General features: G+C 39.8%; 1 protein-coding gene across 1 annotated transcript in view; it reads left to right on the top strand.

Annotated features, from left to right (window-relative positions):
- Nucleotides 1–24,230, top strand: part of cntn3a.1 (contactin 3a, tandem duplicate 1) — a 74,356-nt gene that overhangs the window by 15,497 nt on the left and 34,629 nt on the right. Inside the window, exons 4-8 of the mRNA XM_069659726.1 lie at nt 6,983–7,078; nt 18,716–18,919; nt 19,699–19,801; nt 20,146–20,330; nt 23,068–23,207. Coding sequence (XP_069515827.1) covers nt 6,983–7,078; nt 18,716–18,919; nt 19,699–19,801; nt 20,146–20,330; nt 23,068–23,207 — 728 coding nt within the window. The remainder of the gene's footprint in view (nt 1–6,982; nt 7,079–18,715; nt 18,920–19,698; nt 19,802–20,145; nt 20,331–23,067; nt 23,208–24,230) is intronic.

The following is a 24,230-nucleotide window of genomic DNA, read 5'->3' as shown; positions in this document are numbered from 1 at the left end:
CAAGTCTGGCGGCTTAAAGCTCAATGTAGATCACTGATAACAGAATGTTAATTATTAAATCTAATATATTATCTTCTTCAACAATGTTATCTATATTTGGTGATTCATTCTTGGAAGTTCCTTCTTGGATTGTGAACAAGATCAATATCTTTGATTTGCACAGACTAATGATGTCCCATAACATCAAATTTGTATTGCATGAATGTGTCGTGCATACATAATGACAGCCTACATTTTTAATCCTCTGCAGGACGGATGATATAACAGTGTCTGTTACCATCTGGCATGGGCTTAAACCTCTAAAGTATAAAGGTTGTTGATCCTGTTGACAATACTGACTTAAATGTTTAAAAGGTTCTGCCTGCCTGCTGGGAGTGCTGGAAGGAATAATCTAGTTGGTTATCGAGCCAGATTGAGTTTCCTAATCTCCAAGGGATATTTTTGCTGTAAGTGAAAGGATTTTCACTGATTCAAGATCCAACATTTTACAATCATTTATAAGGCCTGCAATACAGGCATAGTGTATTAGATGCCTGTCCCGAAGAAGGAACATGCTACAGCCACGATGCTGTGCTGCTTATAGAGCCACAAGGGTAACACTGTGTTTAATGGAGGGTGAAATAGCTGTATTTATGAAAGCAATGCAGGATGCGACTCCCTTGTATCTTGGTGCTCATGATTTCTTCTATCAAATTCTGTCCTGTAATTGCACATAATTTGCATTTTTTTCCTGGCTACAGTCTAACCTAACTGCCTTATCTGTGTAATTACTTTGCAAGATTTGTATCTCTTGTTTTTTTCTCGCTTCTCACATTTCCATCAGTTCTGTACTCTTTATTCATTGCTTTTGCCTCAGGTGAAAATTAAGTCCTTTTTTTTTGTTGCTGGGGAGCATCTGAGGAAGGGACAATAACGTTTATCGTCAGCACTGTGATGCTAAGTGGCATCATGGTATCTGGGTTTCAGATCTGTTAGGGGGGAAGGCAGCAGGCATTTTTCCCTGCAGTGTTGTTATTGTCACCAGCAGTATAGAGCTCGGTAAGAATTAGGCCCCTTTGATATTTATCACTCCTCAAAAGTCATGTGTCACTCACGTCTAAGGGCCCCCGTCATGATGCTTCTGTTAGAACACAGAGTCAGACAAATCAGCATCTACCGGTTTAATTTTTATTAACTACATCACAACTTGTTGACTGCTGCTTTTAAGTGTCTTGAATATTACTGTTTATACTGACACAGCTTGCCTTAGAGATATGTAACCCCCCCCCCCCATCTACAACCCCCATCCTGATTTTTCTTGTAAGCAAGTAAAGGCTACATACTACATGATAAGCACATATACTAATCTCTCAGTAAATTCATAAGTCTTGCATTGGATAATGTCAGCTGTAAATTACAGCTTTAAAATGTAGGTAAGTGCTTCTAGAAATTGCCACACATCTGTCAGCATGGTAACAACATAATTCAACAGGCCACACTTAAGAAACATCTACTCTGTTTCTCTGTAGTGACATCCCATAGTGATGTGTACTTTTATGATAATGCAGTTTGGTAATTTCTAGAAAGGTTGCTGTAATGCAAAAATAATTACAAAAAGCTCTGAGGACTTCAGCCTGCCTCATCAACATGGCCAGGGTCCCCCACTGACTCCCTTCATGTGTCATTAGCATAAAGTCTACACTTCTGACTAAATGCATCACATTGAGTTTCATCTCTGTGCACATATTAATATATATGTTTCATTGCACATTTATGCAGAAAACTGTGCTGATTTTTCCTTTATAAAAATGTATACTTTTTCTCACGGAGAAGTCTCGCACGAGACCATAGTTGTTGAGGGAAGGAGAGAGGAGTGAGAGAAGACGAAGAGGGAGAAGTGCTGTTTGTTGTGTTGGAGTACAGAAAGTGTTGCTCAGTGCTAAAAGATTGTCATGGCTGAAGTCTCCGTGAGCGAGACTTGGTTACAGACAAGAACAGAGAGCATAAGGTAAAGTAGCATGGCTGCTACAGTGTTGTCAGACACTTATTATAACAATCTGAGCCTGTCAGAAGCAAAAACTAGCGCTTTTAGTGGCTGTATGTTGGCGTATGCGCGGTGCCCCGTTTAGTGACATTGTATCTCATTTCGCGGCTGCCGGCCGGTGCTCCCTCCCTGAATACTGGATCGATTTTATTAATTGATGTCTCCACTAGTCACTTACACACAAACACATGGGAAAATAGGGTCCAGGTTGAAAAATCCAGAAGTTATCCTTTAAGCGTGTACAGGGCAAAATCAGCAAGTTCCTCTCAGCAGCTTAAGACTCCTGAATTCTAGCTAGATTGAAATGTCCTTTCCTCTACTTTAAGTCATTCAGAAAAATTAAATGGTTAGGTAAAATGGCTTTGTATAAGGGCGGCTTAAAGGTATAAAGATGAAAAATGTGAATGTCATCCCATTAAAACTGGTTCCAAGGCTCTTCCCATTTGCTGTTTGACTACAGCTGGGTGGGAGGTGACTATTTCACTGGCCACTCATCAACAGCCCTGGCTGCTTCAACTGTGCAGCTCTGAAAGAGACATGATTCCGGTTTGTTTAGGAATGGAAGATAGCTCTTTTGAAACATCCACTAACATGTTTCTGGCCTATAGTGTGGTTTATTTTAAGGTTGGTAGTGTTTGTCGGCCTACCAGCCCAGCAGTTTGGTCCAGATTATAATATCTTACAAATCACTAATGGATTTCCATAACATTTGGAACAGATATTCATGCTTTAAGAGAGAAAAAAAGACTTTTTCTCATTGGATTAATAGATTAATACATCTTATGCTGCTTAAAGTTTCTAATGAACACTTTATCTCAAAATATATTGAAACCTATCTGACTGGTCAGCTTGCATCGGAAACACAGAACAACCCTTTGAAACCGCAGCTAGAGAACTTGAAATAAAGAGCCTCTTGGAAAGTTTTGTAGAAGTCTTTATGCCTTTTGTCCGATGGTTGGGTGACAAATGTTACCACATCACAAATTGCCCTCGAGCTGATACTCCAACAGAATGGCTTCAATTTTTCTTCTCTACAATCGCCTCTCATTCATTACAATGGGTCACATTGATGTAGCTAGCACAAAAAATGCAAATTCCCATCCAATTTCATGGATCTGAAAGCACTCAAAATAGCCCGAACCCTGCCATGGAGAAGCACATGGAGGTGCAGAGCCGTGATAGGCTTGATAAGATGATCCACGGGGTGCAGAACAGCTTGGGTTGTCAGGCATTGTTGGCTTTTACTGTGTCTAGCTCATTTACGCCCCAACATACTCCAAAGGAATATTGATCAGGAGAGCTTCCCTCTCTGTGTGTGAGTTGAGCAACTGTGATATTTTCTAATGTGTGAGCCTGGTTTTAGAAAAGAGCTCAGTTTGATTAGGTATGTATATATTTTACAAAAGCTGACACATTTTTTCAAAAATTATTCATAACAAGACTTTGTGCTCCCTACAGCGCGTTGGGGCAGAACTCTACACGAGCTGCTTCGCTTCGATGTGATGTTCTCTCTTCTTTTTAAAGCTGAGAACAGCTCTTCACCTGTGCTTCTGGTCAATTGACGGAAAATTAACTATCTGTTAGACTCCGCTTGGAACATTTCAAAAGAAACACAGTGTGAATTCAAAAACGTATATATGCAGGGGAAGTCTTGTAGTAGGGGAGTCACCTGTTCAATCCTGATACCACGGCGTAGCTGAATGTATTTGATCAATAAAAATTCTGTCCTATGCTAGAAATGGTTGTATTTGAAAATCTCAGACTTGCAAAATCCATGTCTTCTTTTTAGTTGCTCTTTCAAACTCCCCCTCATCCTTATCTGTTTCTGCATCTGGCAAACATACCTGTGTGTGAGATGGTGTGTATATATAAACACACCATCTCATGCATATATGCATGTATCTTTGTTTATACTGCATATGTTTTATGTGGGAATATATGCACACATATATACATATATACATATATACATATGTATCTAGTATTTATTTTATGATGTGTTCTTACCTTTTCATATTTATTTTTCCTTTGTTTAATTGATGATTTTATTGCCTTGCGCCTTCTGTTTGTAAAGCACTTTGTAACTGCTGATTTTGACAAGTACTACATAAGTATAGTCTTATATATATAGTTATCCAATTCTTGGAATAAATCAAAAAGCACACTCCTGAAGTCATGCAAATAACAGGCCTTGAAGATCTTAGAGACACAAGAAAGTAGTCAGACATACACAGACCTATCTTTTATCACCACAGGCACCACACATATACTGCACACACTAAATAGTCGGTCCTCTAACAGCGGTCTCAGAGTGGATGTTTCCTGCAGCAAATCTGAAATAACATATGGCCTGCTGTAGATTTTTCTCTAACCAAACGATTCACTACATAAAACCATTCACAATCGTTGCTACTGCAGCTGCTGGGACATACTGTCTGACTCAGCAGGTATTGTCCCTGCCAGAGCAGCTATAGTTTAATATGTTATCAGATAGCTTTGTAGCCTGCTCACTAAGCCAAGAGAGTATACTGAGGTAGGTGAGAAAATGCAGCAAAAAGGGACTACCTCATTTTAAGCCGTGCCGTTGGCATATCACCGGGAAGAGCGATGTCATGTTAAGTAGTATGTTGGTTTTTCAATCATCTAATGGATTGTCATGTAATTCTGTAAAGACATTCATGGTCCCCAGAGAATGAATCCGTCAGACTTGTTGATCCCCTGCCTCTTACTCTAGCATGACTGACAGGTTGACATTTGGGGTTTTTTACGCAGCCAACATTTTGACATGTCACAGTCAGGCAGTTTAAGTCATACAATGAATGATGGCTGAGTTCCTTTCAGCTGCTTGGGGTTCAGGGTCCTTGGATTGTGCATGCTGGCTAACTATAATACTGTCACAGCTTACAGAGACACTCAAAAAGAACAAAAGCATGCTCATATGCTTAATTAAGACGATGACAACAGTAAACATATTACCTGCTAAGCATCATCATGCTACCATTTAGGTTTTGAGCATGTTAAAGTGCTAATCTCAAAGATCTCAGTTTCGTTCTCTTTGGCGGCACCTATGGGGATAAACAGTAATTGTGGGAGCACACTTCCCAGATATTCCAACAGTGTCACATGTGTGATGTCCACGATTGGCGCCGGTTATAACGGTTGTAACTCTTGAGTTTCCTCGCTGACGGTCGCTTTCCCTTTGAGACTGTTTGCCTTCATCTGAGCGTCAAATTTGTTTCTTTTTCTTTGGATTCACTTATTTTTGAAGTTGTATCTGTAGTCATCGATCTTTTCTTTCTTTGTTCAGCCATAGTAGATTACAGTTTACACACAGCACTTGCAGAGACCAGAAAAGCAGCAGCTTAGCTCCGCCTACCCTCTCTGGCAGACCAACCACTGCTGGGTGACGGAAAACGCGTCACTAACCCGGCGCCGCTTGTGATTTTTTCCGCTAAAATCGCACCAGACACCCAGTCCATAGTACTGAAAAGGCTTTCATCAGTGGGCCATAGGCTCAATCACCATTGTGTTACCTCATTCGGCGATAGATAGTGACTTAAAAGACATTTATTTAAATGAAAATCTTAGAGATTATTTATTTAACATGTTGTTAGAATATATCACAAAGCACAGCATCACCTCACAAAGCCGTGGCTGAAGTGTCTTGTGTTTAACTTATTGGTCAGAATATATTTGAATAGAGCTGATAGAATAAGATGTTTTGATCAGCCAACAGAAGGATGATGATTTTTTTTTATGATTTTGTTTGCTACATTCTGCGAACTATGGCTGGAGATACAGTTATATATTTTTCCAGTCATCAGAAGCACTAATGTTACATTCAGATGTGATGTTATGCGTTAGTTAAGCACAACAATTCATTAACAACAGCACATTATGCATTTACAAACATTTGTGCTATACACGGCATAAACATTGTCAATGAAAACACGTCTCAAATTCATTAAGGAGCTTTTGCTCATCCAGAGGGATCTATATATGGCTTGTTGGTCCAGAGGGAGCCTATGTGTGCTGAATCTGTTCATGCACACAGAAGACTTATATGATTGTTATCCATGGATCAGCCATAGATTTGGAATTGGCCACTGAAGCAGGCGCACAATCTGTTTGCAGCAGATATCAAAAGAACAAAGTGATCTACTAATTAATTTGTGAAGTCATACAGGAGCTTTCATTTGTGAACAACAACAAAAAAAGCTGCTTTCAATTTTAATAACGTAATACTGTTCCGCCAGACGCAATTTTCCATTACTCAAAAGGTCTGCAAAGATCACGTATACTGTATTTATTATGCCGAGGCTCATCCTGCTGTGGTTGTACACAGGAGGTGTCAGTTTTGTATTCTTCCTCCCTGTTTTTGAATTCACTCTTGATTATGTCATTATATGGCAGCCGCATATTTGGCTGCACTGCCTGCGATATCTCCAAGAGCCACAGCAGGCGAGAAAAGCCGAGTGTTCAAGGATTGCTGTCTCTATTTGCTTTCTCTCAGCAGGTTGTCAACAAGTAATCGGTCTCCATACAAATGATGTTTTAGTCTTAGTCATTTAATTGTTGCGGGTCCGTGTGCAGTGGATGAAACACAGAAAGTGATAACAATACGCAGTTCCAATTAAATTCACTCATGTGTGACTTATACTTGAGGAATTGCTTTCTGCTCCAGTCAGAAGTGTTTTGGACTTTACAGCACTTTGTCTGCATTTATGCACACGTAGCATGGCTGTTTCATGAAAATATGCAAAAGTTCTGCATCGTATGGCCGCTTAGTAACTTTGTTCTACCCGGATATGAAATGATTGAGCAGTCATAGATATGAGTCGCAGTGCGTTTATATCCCTGTAAACAGCAGGCAGATCCTGTGTGCTTCCTGTGTGCTTATGGCTTTTGTGAAAAAGGAATTGATTATTTTGCTTTATTGCTTTTGGTTTTGGTAAACAGACTTGGAGAACTTCAAGACCCAGAGAAGAAGTCCAGTGCGGGTTCGGGAAGGTCAAGGAGTGGTCTTGCTGTGTGGCCCACCTCAGCACTCGGGAGGTAAGACGGCTTATTCTAAAGTTTTTCATTATCATCGTCAGATATTTATTTTTATCTCTACTTTACATAACCAGTCATTTATGCTGCAGTTGGACAAACACTAAGTGAAAAGTGACTAATCAGTTCTACACAGTAATGTGGACACCACAGTGTTGTATTCCTTATCTACTCTGTTTTTATCTGGACAAAGTAGAAGTCATGTTTGTGCGCTCCCCCTCAGATCTCCTGGCTGTTTGTTTGTGTTGTTGAGGTCAGTGGAGTGAGTCATTTTTACTTTGGGACACTCTGGCCTGTCAGCCTGATTTTCAATGGGGGCGAGGGAAAGCTTTGGCATGCCGACTGAAGAGGCTGTCTGTGGCTGGGGCCCTGCCAGGCTGAGTAATAGAGCTTCTCTCTGAAGGTGCTTTGTTTGCTTCTCATCAGCCCTTTGCATCCATGACACTATCAATGGGAGTTAGCATCCAGTGCTATTAACTCCCACACAGGGGTCTGGAGATGGGCTTTTTTGCTCTAGCAGCCAGCAAGGCTTGATGTAATTATCCACAGTTGGAGAATAAGGATGCCCCGTAACACAGCGGGGGGTGGGGTTGGGGTCAGGATGGATGGGGTGGTGTTTGTTTTTGAAGTCCCTTTTAGAGAGAATTTTAAAAAGCATTTCGTTTTGTGAAAAACTGTCATGGTGTGTCATCAGGAAATGGTGTTAAAATTGAACATGCTGGTATTTCTGACTGACTCTAAATTTAAAGCCAGGATGTAACATGAGGTGGTTTTGACAAAAAACACTCATTGCTATTTAAATTTAAATTTTTTGAAGTAGAGCTGGGCAATATGACAATGTATATGGTTTAAACGATATTAAAATGTCTGTCGTCTGTGTTTTTCTGTAGCGTCTCTATCGTGGTCACTAAACCAGCGGCTGAACTGTTTGACGACAATTTTTATGTCATTACGTTTTAATCATTTCAATCCAGTCCAGAAAAGGACTCGGGCTCAGCCCAAGCGAAAACTGAAACTCAGTCCTTTTTATTTGTCAAGTTTTTAATTCCCATATGATGATCCAAAAATAGGCTTTGCCATGTGGTTATTTCATATAGACGAATTATTTGCGATCGTTATCGAGATATGAAAAATCCTATATCAGGATTTTGGCCATATCGCCCAGCCCTATTTTGAAGTGTATGTCAACCTGTAAATGCTGGACTCAGTTGTACTGTATATGAACTTTTGGTTGAAATATAACTTGATGATTTGATTTTATTGTGTTATAATTAAACTCAAGTCTGTTACCTTTTTAATAATTGAAAGCAAAGTGTAAAAAACTGGAGAGAAGTATCTACTGAGGATCTCTTGAAGAAGGGACCGGGAAGGCATATAGTTGAACAAATTAAAAGTATGTTGCTTACGTTTCAAGTGATGGTAAATAATATTATAATAGTTTATTGTTTATTACCTACACTGTGACAATGAGGGGCAGCTGAAGTTGAAAACATATGTATACTCAAAGCTCTGGTTGCATTATCACAATTATCGTCTCGTGCTTTTCAGTGTAAACGGTCATAACTTTAATACTAGTACTCATGAGCTGCGACTGTGTGTTCAGCTGCTCCAGTGAGAACAGGGTAAGGTGTTTTTTTATCCCACATTCACTTGCAAACCTAACAGTAGCCCTACATTTGTAGTGCTTTGTTCTGTATATGTTATAATGAGACATCGCGCCTCATGTTGACAAGAAAATCTGGAACAATGAGCCATATGCTTAAATTTGGCATCCTTGCTGTGCAAATGCATTTTTTATAGACTCTTCCCCTGATGCAGGGTGTCCAACTGCCAGCACACAATCCAGCCTGCTAAAAACAAAACAGCAGCATTGTCAGGAGTGTTGAGCTTAAGTAGCAGTGTCATGACAGAGTCCAAAAATATGGGAAAAGCAATAGGCCTAACAATTTGAATTCAGCAGTTTATTCATTATTACCACGGAAACGGCACAGATTTCGTCAGGCATGTGCAAAAGTCTGCCGAGTTTCTTTCTCTTTCACTCCAGTCTGCTGTGAATTCAGGATAATGCTTGAAAGACGAAGATCACGTCCTGTATGTACGTGCATTGTCAGGGAATGTGTCACTCCATCGTTAGGAAGCATTTTAGAGATGAGCGCAGGAATGAGCTGACATTGACTGTCTTCTCCTTGGATAGATTATATGTAATTTGCACATATTACACCAACCAGCTGCGAGTACTATTTGTAAGCAGGTTAGAACATGGAGACATTCAGTTACCAACATTCATTTATTCACCTGGAAACGTATTGATGTGGTTAGATGAATGTCACCTCCGATTCAAGAAAACGATATGGACTGTTTGCATGAAAAAGCTGAGGTCAGTGTAGGTTACACCATTTAATTCAGGCCTTACAATGGCTGTATACTGTGAACTGTAACACAGTAACACTTACGTAGTCATGTCAGAACGATTTGTCCTGTTCTAGTAGCTGAAGTCAGTCAAAATAGAGATCACCAGAGAGCACCATGTCAGCCGTGACCAGGAAAGTGATGTCTGTAAGTACTTTGACAAAAAAAAATCTTTCTGTGCAAGATATGTGGTGTTAAACTTGTATATCATAGAAATACTAGTTTGATGCTTAACCACATGCGCTTGAAGCACAAGGAGAAGCCAATGGAGACAGACAACAGGCAGTCTCGCATCACATCATTTGCTAGCCCTATTAGCACATGTCGTGATGATGACACCAGGGCGGAGATGGTTAACCTGCTAATAACGAACATGGGAAATATGGGCGAGGACTCATTACCTGTTCATCAAGTAATTAGATTACTCGAATACTGAAATTACTGGAAATGCCCATTAGTCTACAGTATTTAGAGCAAGGGATTCATTGGTTTATTTTGTTTTCATATTGTGTGAGAAGACTCTTTACAACAATTTTGAACCAGACTTTGCTTATTTTACATACATGTTTTTACCTGATCGCTATCATATAACAAGGACATCTGTATTTGTAGCATAACAAGTACAACATTAACTTTTATGACAGGTAAGAAAAAAAAGTATTTTGGCTTTTGGATTTATAAGATTTGTATTACAAAGAAGAACAAGACCAGGGAAGGTTTTGACTTGAGGCCATTACTTATACTAACATTTTCAAACCTTAAGAATTATTCAGGAGACCTGCTGCTCGCTTCTGCAAAGGGCTGGAAGTGTTAAATGACCTTGACCAGAGGTGAAATGACTCATAATGTGAACATCAAACCTGCATCTTAAAGCGGAGAAATACAACCGATGATGAATCACATTTTATGTAGAGTAACAGCAGGTGGGAGACCACCCCCGTGAGAAACTCAACAGTGTTAAGTCACCTCCTCTCATAATTTGAATTATCATCTCCACATATTTCTTTGTCTTTTTTCATCTTTTTATCTTTTATCGGTGTTTTACATTTAAACTAACAGATGGTGAATCCAGCAGGGTAATGTATTCCTCGCCATCTTTTGTTGCTGAGCTTGTGTGCAATAAAGAGATTTCCAGGAGACTATTTTATTTAAATTAGAATTAAAAATGAAACATTTCTCTTTCTACAATCATCTAATAACATTCAGGAGAATTCCCCGGCTTCTGATGTTGCACTTTGCCTAAGAGCTCCAGCTGCTTAGTTGTGACTGCGATCTTGCATATTTGACAAAGTCGCTCTTCACAGATGTTTACGAAGATGTCATTGGAGATGCGATATCTGGGTCTTGATGTCTTTGTCTTCGGGGACTTAGTTAATAATTCGGTTTAATAATTCATGTTCATCGTGTCTGTCATTTGTAACCAAAACTTACGTCCTTTATTTAGACTCCGAACTCCCTTTGGACTTCTCTCAAACACGACACTGATCACTTGGGACTGGTGTCCTGGGGGGCTTGTTGTCAGTAACCAACACGGTTACATTGCACCTGGCCCATATCTGTCACATCCAGTCTGATAGGAAGCCTTTACCTGCTCTTAAAAAGGAAAGATGACTGCATCCACGCTAACATAAAATCTGTAGCCCTGGTTACTGTTTTGCCATCATCTTTTTATTGTCTAAGATGCAGAGCAAACACAAACATAATATTGTAATGCCACTTAGCTACATAAACTCATATCATCATCGGAGTAAGTGTAACAATAACATTTTATATGATGATATTAGATTTGATAAGTGTTCTGCAGATTGATGTTTATGCAGATTTGGTAGCAATTGCCTTTGCTGCTTGTTCAGTTACTCAATTTGCTACAGTTCCCTTCTGACTTATCTGTGTTAGAGCGGTGGCCAATTCGTTTAAGGACAATGGTCCTCATGCATGAATGTTTTCTTATTTTTCTGTTACACTCTTTCTTGTACCAATCAGTGAGAGGAGAATAACAAAATCCTACATGGGATTCATAAAACGTCCTCTGACAGCCAAATCTGGTGTTACCCGTGTGGGTATGTTGGTAAATTAAGTGTAATCTTAAAATGGATGTGCATGTCAGGCAATTTGCAAAGGTAAACTCCTCAATAATCCCCATATAAAACTGCAGATGTAACTGCAGAGCACAAACCAAGAACCACCGACATTTGACAGGCAATGTAAAACTCAGACTCAAGCATCTCAGTATACCTATAGTGCGCTCCACCACTGAGCCAGTGCATGTCAGTTCGTGGTTGTATCCACCTCCTGCTGAGTCTGAGAGTTAGTGGTGTCATAAGCCAGGGTAGTGGCAGATAGACCCTTGACTATGAACTTCATAGGCCTGCCAGAGACGTTTTATCACACATATACTGTATGTTTTTTTCAGCATTAGTCAAAGAAGGCATGACAGTTTCATGAGCATGTCAAATAAATAACAATGTTAACATACTGTTCACCATATGGTTGACTTAAAATTATGCATAGACTATGAGACCCCAAGAGGGAAAAACAGGTACAGTATTTTAAAAAGAGAGAAACAAATTTAGTTCCATTAAATGTTCAGAACTGATAACTGATGCAGTCAAATATAATACAAGACCTCTGATATGATAACATGAGATACAAGGATGTTCAAAATCCAATGTGCAGCATCAGTGTTCTCAGACAAGCTGTCAACAATCATTTTATTTGGGTGAACGGTGAATAATTGCTAACCTCGGCTCATTTCACTCAAACTGGGTCACTTTGCTTCCCTGCTGTTTTCCTCCTATCAAATAAATGCAGCCAGAGCACGCTTTTGTCCAAGCCGCCAGTATTACACAGACCGCTTTTATTTACACCTACAGCCCATTCATTCTTTCTTGTTGTGATGGATCATAGCTGTTCTCTGGAGACCCAGCACGTTGCTTGGAATGATCCATTTTCTGACAATATTTTCTGCAGCTGTCATCGTAGATTATGTCTATTGATGGAGACGTTGAGGATACTGAGATGTGCTGTTGGATGAATCACCTCCAATTTTCTTACATCTCTGCTGAATGGCTAGCATGGCCATATAGGCTACGGTAATGATATACCCCATTTAGTTTTAGTTGCATGCTTACACACTGAAATACACACACACTCAATGGTCTCATTTTCTTGTCCCCATGCAGCCACTTCTTTTCTTATACTACTTATATTAAAGACTGTACTTTACCTGCTCACTTTCATCCACTGAATTTTATGTGATGTTTTACTTATTGATTAATCTAAGGTATATTTTTAATGATTTACTTAAGGACATTTTGGTCTGAAAAAAATGTGTAAAAAAATTGCCATCACAAGTTTCCAGATCCCATAAGGACATTTGAATTGTCTTATTTTGTCTTAGTAAAGATTCACAGCTTTTTTATCACAGAACAGTGAGAAACCCAGAGTGGTTTTTGCATTTGAAAGGCTGTCATTTCAAAATATGGAAACAAATAAATAGCAGAGTTGTTGCTCAATTTTGTGTTGATTAAAGTAATAATCTCAAAGATTTTCATTTAAATACAGTAAATGTCTGTTAAGTCACTCTTTATTGCTGAATGAGCTAACACAATGGTGATTGAGCCTATGGCCCACTGATGAAAGCCTTTGCATTTGCAGTATTATGGACCGGGAGTCTGTGGTGACTTTCGTGGAAGAAATCACAAGCGGCGCCCAGTTAGTGACGCGTTTTCCATCAGCCAGCAGTGGTTGGTCTGCCAGAGAGGGTAGGCGGAGCTAAGCGGCTGCTTTTCTGGTCTCTGCAAGTGTTGCGAGTAAAGAGTAATCTACTATGGCTGAACAAAGAAAAGATCGATGACTAAAGATACAACTGCAAAAATAAGTGAAAATCCAAAGAAAAGAAACAAATTCGACGCTCAGATGAAGGCAAACAGTCTAAAAAGGAAAGCGATCGTCAATGAGGAAGATCAAGAGTTACAACCGGAGCCAACCGTAGACGTCACACATGCGACACTGTTGGAATATCTTTAAAGTGTGCTCCCCAATTACCGTTTATTGCCACAGGTGCCGCCAAAGAGAACGTAACTGAGATCTTCGAGATTACAACTTTAACCAATAAATGTAGTAGTAGGTGAATAATAAACAAACAAATGTGAATGAAGGTTAATATTTATGATGAGCTATTCATTTTCGTATACAGACTAGAAACTATTTTTCAAAATGAGTGGAAAATGTCATACCTTATCGTTCAAGGAACAATTGGCTGATGTTTTAAATGTAACAACCAAGTTTGATCGTATTTTAGAAGAAAACAAAGTGATATCTACCCATGTTTGTATTATCATGCACGTATTTGTAATTAAAGCTGGACTAGGTTTAGCAGAGCAATTTAGATTAGGACACAGACACAAAGAGAGAAATAAAAAAATATGGAAAATTCATTATACATCAAAATTATGTTAATACATTATTAAAACTGGCAAATGCATTGAAATGCTCAGGCTAATAATAAAATACTGTATTATTGTACATCTGAAATACAAAAAAATCCCCACTGGCCTTTAAATAGACTTTCACAGCGTTGAAAAAGTGAGAACCATGCTCCCATAAAGGATGACAGGACATAATTCATGATCAGCACAAAACAGCCATAGACAAGGATCTGCCTCATCTCCCCTTTAAAGGAGTTCAATATTCCATGCATGATTCAGGAAGCCATTATTTCATTTAACGATGCCTCAAAACCCTCAAGACAGCTGCAGGAATCAGTTTGGTGCGGCCAGAATGCTCTAAAGCTGTAAAGCATATTGAAGTTGCGCTGAGAGAACGACCAAAATATTGTCAATATCCAAGAGGAGCTCTACTGGTGTTGTTCCACTGCGCGGTACTGTATTTGCATTAGATGTCGGCCTGTGTGATGTTTTGCTTTGAGAGGGTCTGAATGGCTATGGTTGCACCAGGACCTAATGCATCTGACCTCCTTTCACTAATGGAAACGGGCCTTTTAGATTTACTCAAGGCTGAAATCACTTGTTCTCTCTATACAGTGCATCTACCCCAAAACAGAGGCTGCTCGCTGGCAACTAACAACACATATAGCTTGCAGGGATTTTTCCCGTGTGCGTGACCCCAGCCATTTCATAGAGTGAACTTGTTGTGTTATGAATACAGATAGGTACGCCTGGTTTATGGCTGTTAGTATACAGGGAACACAATTGGGAATACAAAGTTTAATACATGTTGTGTACACTTTTCTTTGAAACAATATCCGCTTGTGCCAAAACCTACTCTGGATTCTGTATGTCCTTGGTCTGTCATGTTCCATTTCTCTTCCCTCCTTTCAGATCATTAAGGGGGAATTGATGCTGCCTGTTCATTATACAGGGGCTAAATGGAACCACAATGAAAATCTGCCACTCACTGTCAGTCATGATTGCATTATTCCATTACTGCCCATCCGCAGAAGGCTCTCATGTCAAATTATCAAATACAGCCATTGCTACTTTCCACTTCCTATTTCCTGCTTCCTGTTTCTCACCATGAATCTTTAACTAACCAATTAGTAACCTCTTATTTGCTGTTGTTCCAGTTTGCCGTGCCCTGCACCTTTGGAAGAAATTGTTTCAAAAACAGACATTAAATATACATGGTCTTGTCAGCATGAGAGTTGGGATACATTATTCAGGGGAGAGAGGATATTACAGCTGTTCTCTCTGTGAGTGGGATGGATCAAGCCAAGAAGCCAAGGTTGATACAAGCCACCAAGATGGGGTGGACTAAATTGCAGGAGCAACAACAAAGGATACATTGAAACTAAAATGCATCTCCTCTTATTACGTCTCAGAGATGAGAAGTCAGATTCACTGCAAATTTTGAACTTTAATTTGCATTAGGCCTGCAAAGAAGGAAAATGGCTGGCCCAGCTTTGCACAGATGCTTTTTGAAGCTCACAAATAAAAGAGCTATGTATTGTTTATTAAATCTTTACAGAAGTCTCTTTTTTGTAGGTTTATTTATGCATTTAACAACACAACAATGTGTTAATGATTGAGCTTGAAGTGGTGATTCACCACCTAGGTGCAGACTAGCTGCTTCCCTACGCTACTAGTCTTAATAATAATAATAATATGAATACACTTTTTTTGTATAGCTCTTAAAAGGTACTTAAAGGCATACTTTATATGATAAAAACAACAACAAATACAGTTAAAGAAAATAGACAGTGAAAAACAATCAGAAAAAGAAAAAGTTACAACAATGACGTAATGAGATATAGTATATATGTAATTGCAGTTTAGAAAGAGGGGAGTGAGGGAGAGTATCTGAGGTGTTGGGGAAGAGCAGCAATGGAGAAGGCTCTGTTACCACCAAGTCCGGTGCTTTGATCGGGTGAGAGGGTGGTGTCGGCAGATCTGAGGTTGCGGGTGGGAGTGCGTTGGTGAAGGAGGTCAGTGAGGTAGGAGGAGGCTAGGTTGTGGAGGGCCTTGTAGATGATGAAAAGGAGTTTGAACTGGATTCTTTGATGAATGGGGAGCCAGTGGAGGTCTAGAAGGACTGGGATGATGTGATCTGTAGTTCAAGAGTGGTGAGAAGACGGTCAGCTGAGTTTTGGATGTACTGTTTGTTGAGTATTTTGGTGGATGTGCCACATAGGATGCTGTTGCAGTAGTCCAGTCGTGAGGTGATGGAGGCGTGGATGAGTGTTTTTGCAGCTGAGAAGGAGAGGGAGGGGTGAAGACGGGCAATGATTTTTAAGGAGGAAGAAGGCAGTTTTCGTGACGTGGTTAACGTGACGATCGAAAAGAGAGATTGGTAAAAGATGACACCAAGGTTACGGATGTGGGTGGAAGTAGGAACAGTGGAGTCATGATGCAGAGGGAGAAGTCGGATCAGGGAAGTCATTTGTTGCTGTTGAGTTTGAGGAAGTTTGCTTGCATCCAGGTTTTTATGTCCATAAGGCAGTTTGTGATGGGAGAGTGAGTGGCAGCAGTGATGGATTTGGTGAAGATATAGATCTGGGTGTCGTCAGCATAACAGTGAAAATGGAGGCCAAGGTGGTGTATGATGTGACCAGGGGGAAGCATGTAGAGGATAAAGAGGAGGGGACCTAGCAATGAACCTTGTGGGATGCCTTGACAGAGTGGGGCTGTGTTTGAGTTGTATTTATTGATGCTGATAGACTTGTGGTGGTTGGAGAGGTAAGATTTTAACCAATAGCTTATGCTAAGCTATCTGTCTCTTTGCTGTAGCCTTGTATTTATTCTACAGACATAAGAGTGGTATTGATCTTCACATCTAACTTCCTGCAAGAACGCAAAATGTCAAACTATTCCATATAAGTTCATAGCATACACGCTAACAGCAGTGTGACATTTTGTATAGGGTTAATATGAATAAAAGTTAATGTACTCAATTCAGTGTAAAATCTGGCCCATTTTGTAGCAGGAAACATGCACACCATTGGAACAAAACAGACTGACAGGTGTGCGTACTCCGTGTGGTCCAAAACTTAATCTCATGTTGTGTTCTTGGAATGATCACAAGGTTAGGTTGTTCTCTGCGAGTCCACATCAAACACCCATTCTGTGCTTAGTTAAGGAAGCATCCTCACATCTACCTCACAAGTTCTGGAGCTTCTATGTCAGGTTGTGATTTGCAAGGTTTGCAGTAATATGTCACAGCCCACACATCCTCATGCCCCCTGAAGAGCAGAAATGAAGAATACTGAGTCAGTAGATGAGTGTCCAACTCGCGTCTCAATTATTCCCTGTACTGTAGTGCAGAGTCATCGCTTAGACAAGTTTTTACCAACGGCCAAGATTGCTTTTGGGACAGGGATGCAATATGGTCCAGAGCAATCTATCCTTGTGTCAATATGTCAAAACACCATCATTCCTTTTTATAATGTTGCTGATTGTTAGTGCAAAGCCTCTCTGACTGCACTCCATTTGGTTGAAAGCACAGGGGGTCTTTCTCAGAAGCTTGTTATCAGGGATGATAAATAGTAGACTCTGTGCTACTATACTGAATAACATGATCCGTAATACATTGGTTTTATTGGGTATTATACAGTTTTTTATGCAGGATCTGCAGCTTAAGGGTTGATTTAAAGTCCTCTGCTGCTACATGACAGCCACAAAAGGAGATGTTCATTTTTGTTTATGTACAAACACTGTCTCTGCATTTTAGGTACATTTTTATGAAGTGATAAAGAGACAGAAAAAGAAATGAAATGGAATAATACAGCATTGTAAAATGATAAAATGGTAAAACAATCACAGACTTTGGTTATTTTAAGCTTCATTTACACTTGGTGAGTTTGCTTTGTTCAGATGCAACACTTTCCTCATATGTGTGGATATTCTGCCAGAACAGCTACAGCCCTCGTCTTTGGCCGGACCAAAAACAAGCCTGTGTTAAAATAATGTCCTGGTGGAGGCGTGTTGCTTCAGGTACAGGAGCTGAAAAATGATCTAAGCGGGCTGGTTTGTAGTTTAGGGCCATGTGTTGTAAGGCTTACCAGATGCCAAAACACTGAAAAGTGGTGAGGCTTTGACAACTCTGGAAAGTTATCTCTATGTTTTATTCCCCTTGCAATGATTGTTTATGCAATTTTATGGTTGTTTGACGCAACTCTTTCAACTGTTTTGCCTGGCATCTTTGCATCATCTGCCAGAGCCCTCTGCTTCAGGACCCACTATTCAAACACAGGGGTCTCGTTGAAATGACTGAGCAGGCTGCCATTGACATAGAGGGATCAGCTTGTGCATGGCCCCCCAATATCCCTGAGCAACCCCACTGGACTTGCCTTCGTCATTGGGTCTTTCCAACTAACCATGAAGTCCAGCATGCCGCAAAAGAAATGACCTCGTGAAATTCAGCTGTGAATGCAAATATCTTCCTCCCTGACAAAAATTAATTCCTACTTTTAGCATCAACATTCCAACATAGTGAACGTATGAAACTTTAACTATATTAAGTGCATTTTTTCAACAGTGAGTGAGAGTAATTGCTCTTCAATTATAAATTGTGATTTTAATCATGGAAGGTTGGCACTAAGTCCAATCCACTAATTGCTTTTTCCCTGGAGGCACCCACTCACACTGAAGTGATCAGACTGCTGATTAAGCACACATTATCTGAACAAGGGTATAGATACTAGTATACAGTGTAAAAATACAATATATGATTTGGACCTATGATCTGATCCTCACATGCTTGACTTTGTTCCAGAACTTACCTTCACGTGGATCTTCAACGAGTACCCATCGTTTGTCATCCAGGACACACGACGGTTTGTGTCCCAGAAGACAGGGAACCTCTACATCGCCAAAGTGGAACCGTCTGATGTGGGAAACTACACGTGTGTGGTTACAAACACTGTCACCAAAAGCAGCGTTCAAGGACCACCAACTCCTCTGGTGCTCCGGGTCGATGGTATGAGAGTTTTACACTGTACTTACGTAACATGTAGCACAAAGTTGGAGCAGAGTGATTAAGCGTTTTTGTTTCAGAAATATGAGGCGATGAAACTCTCAGACTGCAAGTTCGGTGATTTTAATTTGGAATAACCTGCCAAGTTGTCAAGCTTGAAGGCATAAAAGTTCTAGCTGGTGACCATCGATTTTTGCTGTCTGACATCCTACTTTTGCCTGTAAATGTAATCATCTGCAGGTCATTTATTCTGCAACTCTGTCTTACGAAATGAAACTTGGGTTAATTTATTTATCATTATACTTTTGTTTTAAATTATAAAGGTTTGAGAAAGAACATTCAGCTTGTTGTTGCTATGAAATGTACAAGCTTAGAATAGACTATGAGGCTCAATATGGCAGAAAAAGTGTGCGTCTTTTGGTTAAACAATCCAGCCGGTCACAGTTTTCTTTGAAGTTGACTTTCCAGACAAAAACCAAATGCATCATTTCATCTGATTCTTTTGATGTTTAAAAGAGATAGCTTTCTTTATTCTGATGAGCAGTGTTTTGATGATGTGCAGTGTCATTAGTGGTCAGAGAAATCACAATAAGACACTTTCCCCTCAGACTGTGGACACAGTATAGTGATCAAAGATATAGAGTTATAGTTTCTTTGAGCTAACTCAGTCGTGACCTTAGCTTTGTTGTGATTTTGTTGTGACCTTTTCAAGCCCTCGAGCTGAAAGAACTCTCTTCAGACATTGCGTTGCATCATTTCTATATTTCTCTTTGTAACTCCAGGTGTGATGGGTGAATACGAGCCAAAGATCGAAGTGCAGTTCCCTGAAGTGGTGCCTGTCGCTAAGAGCTCAACTGTCAAACTGGAATGTTTTGCACTTGGAAAGTACGTCCCACTGAGTATTTTTATACCGCAGTCATAACCACACCATTAGTTGTTCACTGTACCAATCTAAGCTGCATGGTAATGTGTGAGAACACTGTTATTTCGAGAGCAGAAGATTTCACATCTTAATGGCTCTTTCTTGTTCTGTACACCCACAAAACTCAAAAGAAAAGCTAACCTGTTAAACATTAATTAAACACTGACAGGCTTTATCATTGCTTTTCAGTAGTCATTGGTATCATCGACAGCTTGTTTCTTCTGCTGAGCCAGATTTCTAAAACAATTCTTAGGAGTATTTTTCCATTTCGTGACCTTGCTCTGTGTTATATTTCTCATGCCTTTAGCCCGGTGCCAACTATCAGCTGGAGAAGAGTGGATGGAGCCTCTTTTGGCAGGAAGGTGGACATAAATAAAGCCAGTGGAGTTTTAGAGATCCCTTACTTCCAGCAGGAGGATGCGGGGATATATGAATGTGTGGCTGAAAACAGCAGAGGAAAAAACTCGGTGAAAGGGAAGCTGTCTTTCTATGGTGAGTAGGAGGAGGCTTTATGCTGACTTTGATCTAAAACGTACCTTACTTCACACAAGTTGTCCTGGAAACAAACAAATATCTCATGTCTTCAACCTGTCTTATTCCTAACATATCTTATATATTTATAGACCTTTTCTGACTTTTACCGAATCATCTACCCACTGATTGATAGCCCCATAGGTTCAATAAGACTAAACCTGATTGAAAGTCTTGCAGAATAAAAGTATAGCTGTGGCGTGAGTCTCACAAAAAGTTTAATTTGTTGTCATGCAATCTGTAGCTTTTATTAGAGCCCATATATAACTGCATCATATAGTGCAATGTGGTAATAAATTAACCTATTACCAGTAGTTCATTTCTGACAAGCTCTTTATTGTGCCAGCGGCTAACATGGGGCTGTAGCACACTCAGATTTATACCTCCTCTCAGGGAGAGGTGATTTTTCCCTCACCAACACTGGACTTATGGCCCATATTCTGAGACAGCTTTTAATGACCCTTGATGAAGGATTTTTATAGTTTTTCTCTCCATTATTTTGCAGTTTATGCATTGATAATGTCTGCTCACAAAGCCCTGTAGGGATGAGCTTGACTGAATTCATCAAATCCAGATTTTTCTTTCCTGTGAAGGGGGATGCTTTTGATATGTTAATTCTGTTTTTTTTGCCTACCTGTGGGTAAGATAGAATGCTTACTGTACCGGGAAGGAAGGCTGACGACTTAGAGGCTTGAATTTATATAGAAGTACCTGTTCATAGCAGCACAGCACTGGGCCTTGATGACTTAGAGATGCTTAAACAATGTAAATTTCACATTCTGGTAATAAGTAAACAAGGTCGTAACTTTTTAACAGCTTGCAGATTTCACTCTCTTGCTACTATGCTGCATGGCCTCTGCACATTTCCTCGGCTGTAGTTGTGTGGAAGTCATGTTTCTCCTTGTAAGATTTAAGTCCTGTCTCATCTCAAAGCCTCGCACACTGGCCAGCCGCCAGGTGATAAAAATCTGTAATCTCATTTTAAACTCCCATAGACAGGAGCTTGTGGGACATCCATCAACTCTATAGAAGAATAGGAGAATCAATACGGGGATGTGGTGTTTGCGACACCCAACCAATGCGTGCACAGGAACAATAACGGGTGGCCTCTCTTTCCATTTCCCACTTAATTGTCCTTCTGTAGTTCCAGGGGATTTATGAAATTAGATCATGGTTTAGCAGTTGACTGCATTTGAATGGGCTCACACACCATCAGATGGGCCATGCATAGAACCGCTTGCATCATGTTTTTCCTTTCATCATGTTATCTCGACAGTTTAATTTGTATTTTTGTGTAAGAGGGTGTCATGTGGTATTTGTTTCTGTATAGTGATGCATTTTCAATTCAGTACTGCTTGTTCATTTCCAAATATATTTATTATGCAATTTCTCTGTATGTAAAGAACTTAAAGAGAGCTTGTTTTTGATGATAAATATTATCTTAATTCTCCAGTGAGGGCTGCTAAACGCTTCCTCTCTGTTCGCTGTTTTAATGTTACTTGAATGAGTCAGAATTTGTTCCTACCAAGTAAAATGCACTTCAGGCAATTCATGACACAGTTAAAGACTTAAAATACAAAAAGGAACAATCAGCAAAACCAGCTTCATTGGTTAAGAAACACAATGTTATTGTTTTAATGCTCCCTGAATTTCTTTCATTTAATGGTTTCATGATTTTGCTTTCTAAGTGACATAATTTCTAAACACAAACTGCTCAGGACAGAATCTGACAGTCACCTTCCCCACACGCCACAACCTTGATCTGCCTGTGTGCTTCAAAGAGCGACTCCTGACTGTTTCAAACAGATTTACACAGAGCAGTCATGATCACATTATGGTCTCATAACAGGAGAGTGTATTTTGCGAGGGGAACATTTGTTCTAACTTCCTGTGTGTGGGTGAGAATTTGCACTGCTAAAAAGTCCTTGACACTGAATGCACCGCTGATACTGCTCCAGCTGTATCTGTACTCTCATGTCCCTGGAGAGAGATACGATAAAAAGCAATTCAATTGAGATTAATTGCATTATAGCTATTATTATTACATTATTAAAGTAACAGGTGGGCAAGCAGACAGTCTCACTCTACTACCTTGTTCCCCTTGACCCCGACGTCCTGTATTTATGTGGGTGCTTCACAAGGACCATAAATCTTCTCACACTGTCGCCAGAGATAAGGTGCTTGTCATTTATGTGACACAAGGACCACCATCATAAATATAAAGGCCTTTTCTCTTTGGATTTCAGAGGTTTCCAAAGACAAAAAGGGAATATGACCTGCATTAATAACTGCATTACTCAAATGAATAACTACCCTTCAATTGCATCGCAGGAATAAAATCTGGTCAGTAATCCGGATTCTTGTAAAAGCTCTGCATCGATATATTGCAAATCCAATATATAAAACACCTTTAAGCATTTAGCCCCACAGTTAGTGGCTTAAACCACTCACTATTGATCCATCCACATGTTTAGCAAACACAGTTGTTTTTATTTATATATTTTTCAAGTAGAGGTTAGCTTTGGGTTAATTGGAAGTGGATTTATGATTCCTGCCCTTGAATGCTTCTTTAATGAACTAATTGGCCGCTTGGCTGGTTCATTGATTTCTTTCTAAAACTGCTGCGTAGCGGTAATGCTCAAGCATTTGTGTAGCATTAAAGTGTTCATTTACAGTATGCGGTTGTGTTACTTCACAGCTGCACCTCACTTAACCGAGAAGCCTCAGGACGTTCAGAAGACTATTGACGACACTCTTGTGTGGGAATGCAAAGCCAGCGCCAAACCCAAACCCTCGTACCGCTGGCTAAAGAACGGCGAGCCTCTGGACTCCTTGGAGGTAAGGGATATTTCTTAATCTGAGTTTTGTATTTGTTTAACTGAAACAAACTATGTCATGTAGCACAAACACCCACATAGCAGAACAAAAATGGAGCAAAACATCAGATAATTCAAAAGCCAAAAGCCTCCACCACCATCCATACTGGTGAATAATGTACAATGTATGGTAGAATTATTAAATCATGACTGTATTAACAAACCAGGAAACTCGTTGAAATATCAGCTGTTGATATCACCTACTGGCAAGGCTCCACTTTTTTTTCAGACTTTGTTTACCACTTCGTCTTTCATCCACCAATCCACCTTTAAGCCAGGAGCCTTCTTGTTAGCCCCTTATATGTGATGTACAACTGGGTCCATCAGATTTGCTTGGTATGAGAAATACAGTTATAAAGCATTTTTATTAGGGCTGCTGAAAAAGTAAATTTTCTCCAGCAGCCAGTTAGCACATAACAAACCCGCTGCATGCCTTGTTTGCCATGCACCATTTCCATTTTAAAACTATTTGCTTATTATTTTTAAATGGCAAGTTTCTTTTATTTAAAGGTTTAATCTCGAAGATTATCTTGTAAATAAATGTTTGTTAAGTCACTATCTATCGCTAAATGAGGTAACACAAAGGTGATTGAGCCCATGGCCCACTGATGAAAGCCTTTGCATTTGTGGTATATAGTATTATTATGCACTGGGTGTCTGTGGCAACATTTGTGGAAAAAGTTTGTGACACGTTCACACACACAGCAGTTGTCGGTCTGCCAGAGAGGGTAGGCGGAGCTAAGCGGCTGCTTTTCCAGTCTCTGTAAGTGTTGAGAGTAAACAGTAATCTACTATGGCTGAACAAACAAAGAAAAGATCGATGACTACAGATACAACTTCAAAAATAAGTGAAAATCCAAAGAAAAAGAAACAAATTTGATGCTCAGATGAAGGCAAACAGTAAAAAGGAAAGCGACCGTCAATGAGGAATATGAAGAGTTACAACTTTAACAAAGGGAGCCAACCATAGATGACTGTTTAAATT

Source organism: Semicossyphus pulcher, unplaced genomic scaffold (assembly GCF_022749685.1).
Source record: "Semicossyphus pulcher isolate SPU_LCO1_2020_fin unplaced genomic scaffold, fSemPul1.0.p SCAF_13, whole genome shotgun sequence".
Lineage (NCBI taxonomy): Eukaryota > Metazoa > Chordata > Actinopteri > Labriformes > Labridae > Semicossyphus > Semicossyphus pulcher.
This window is presented reverse-complemented; position numbering and strand designations above follow the sequence as displayed.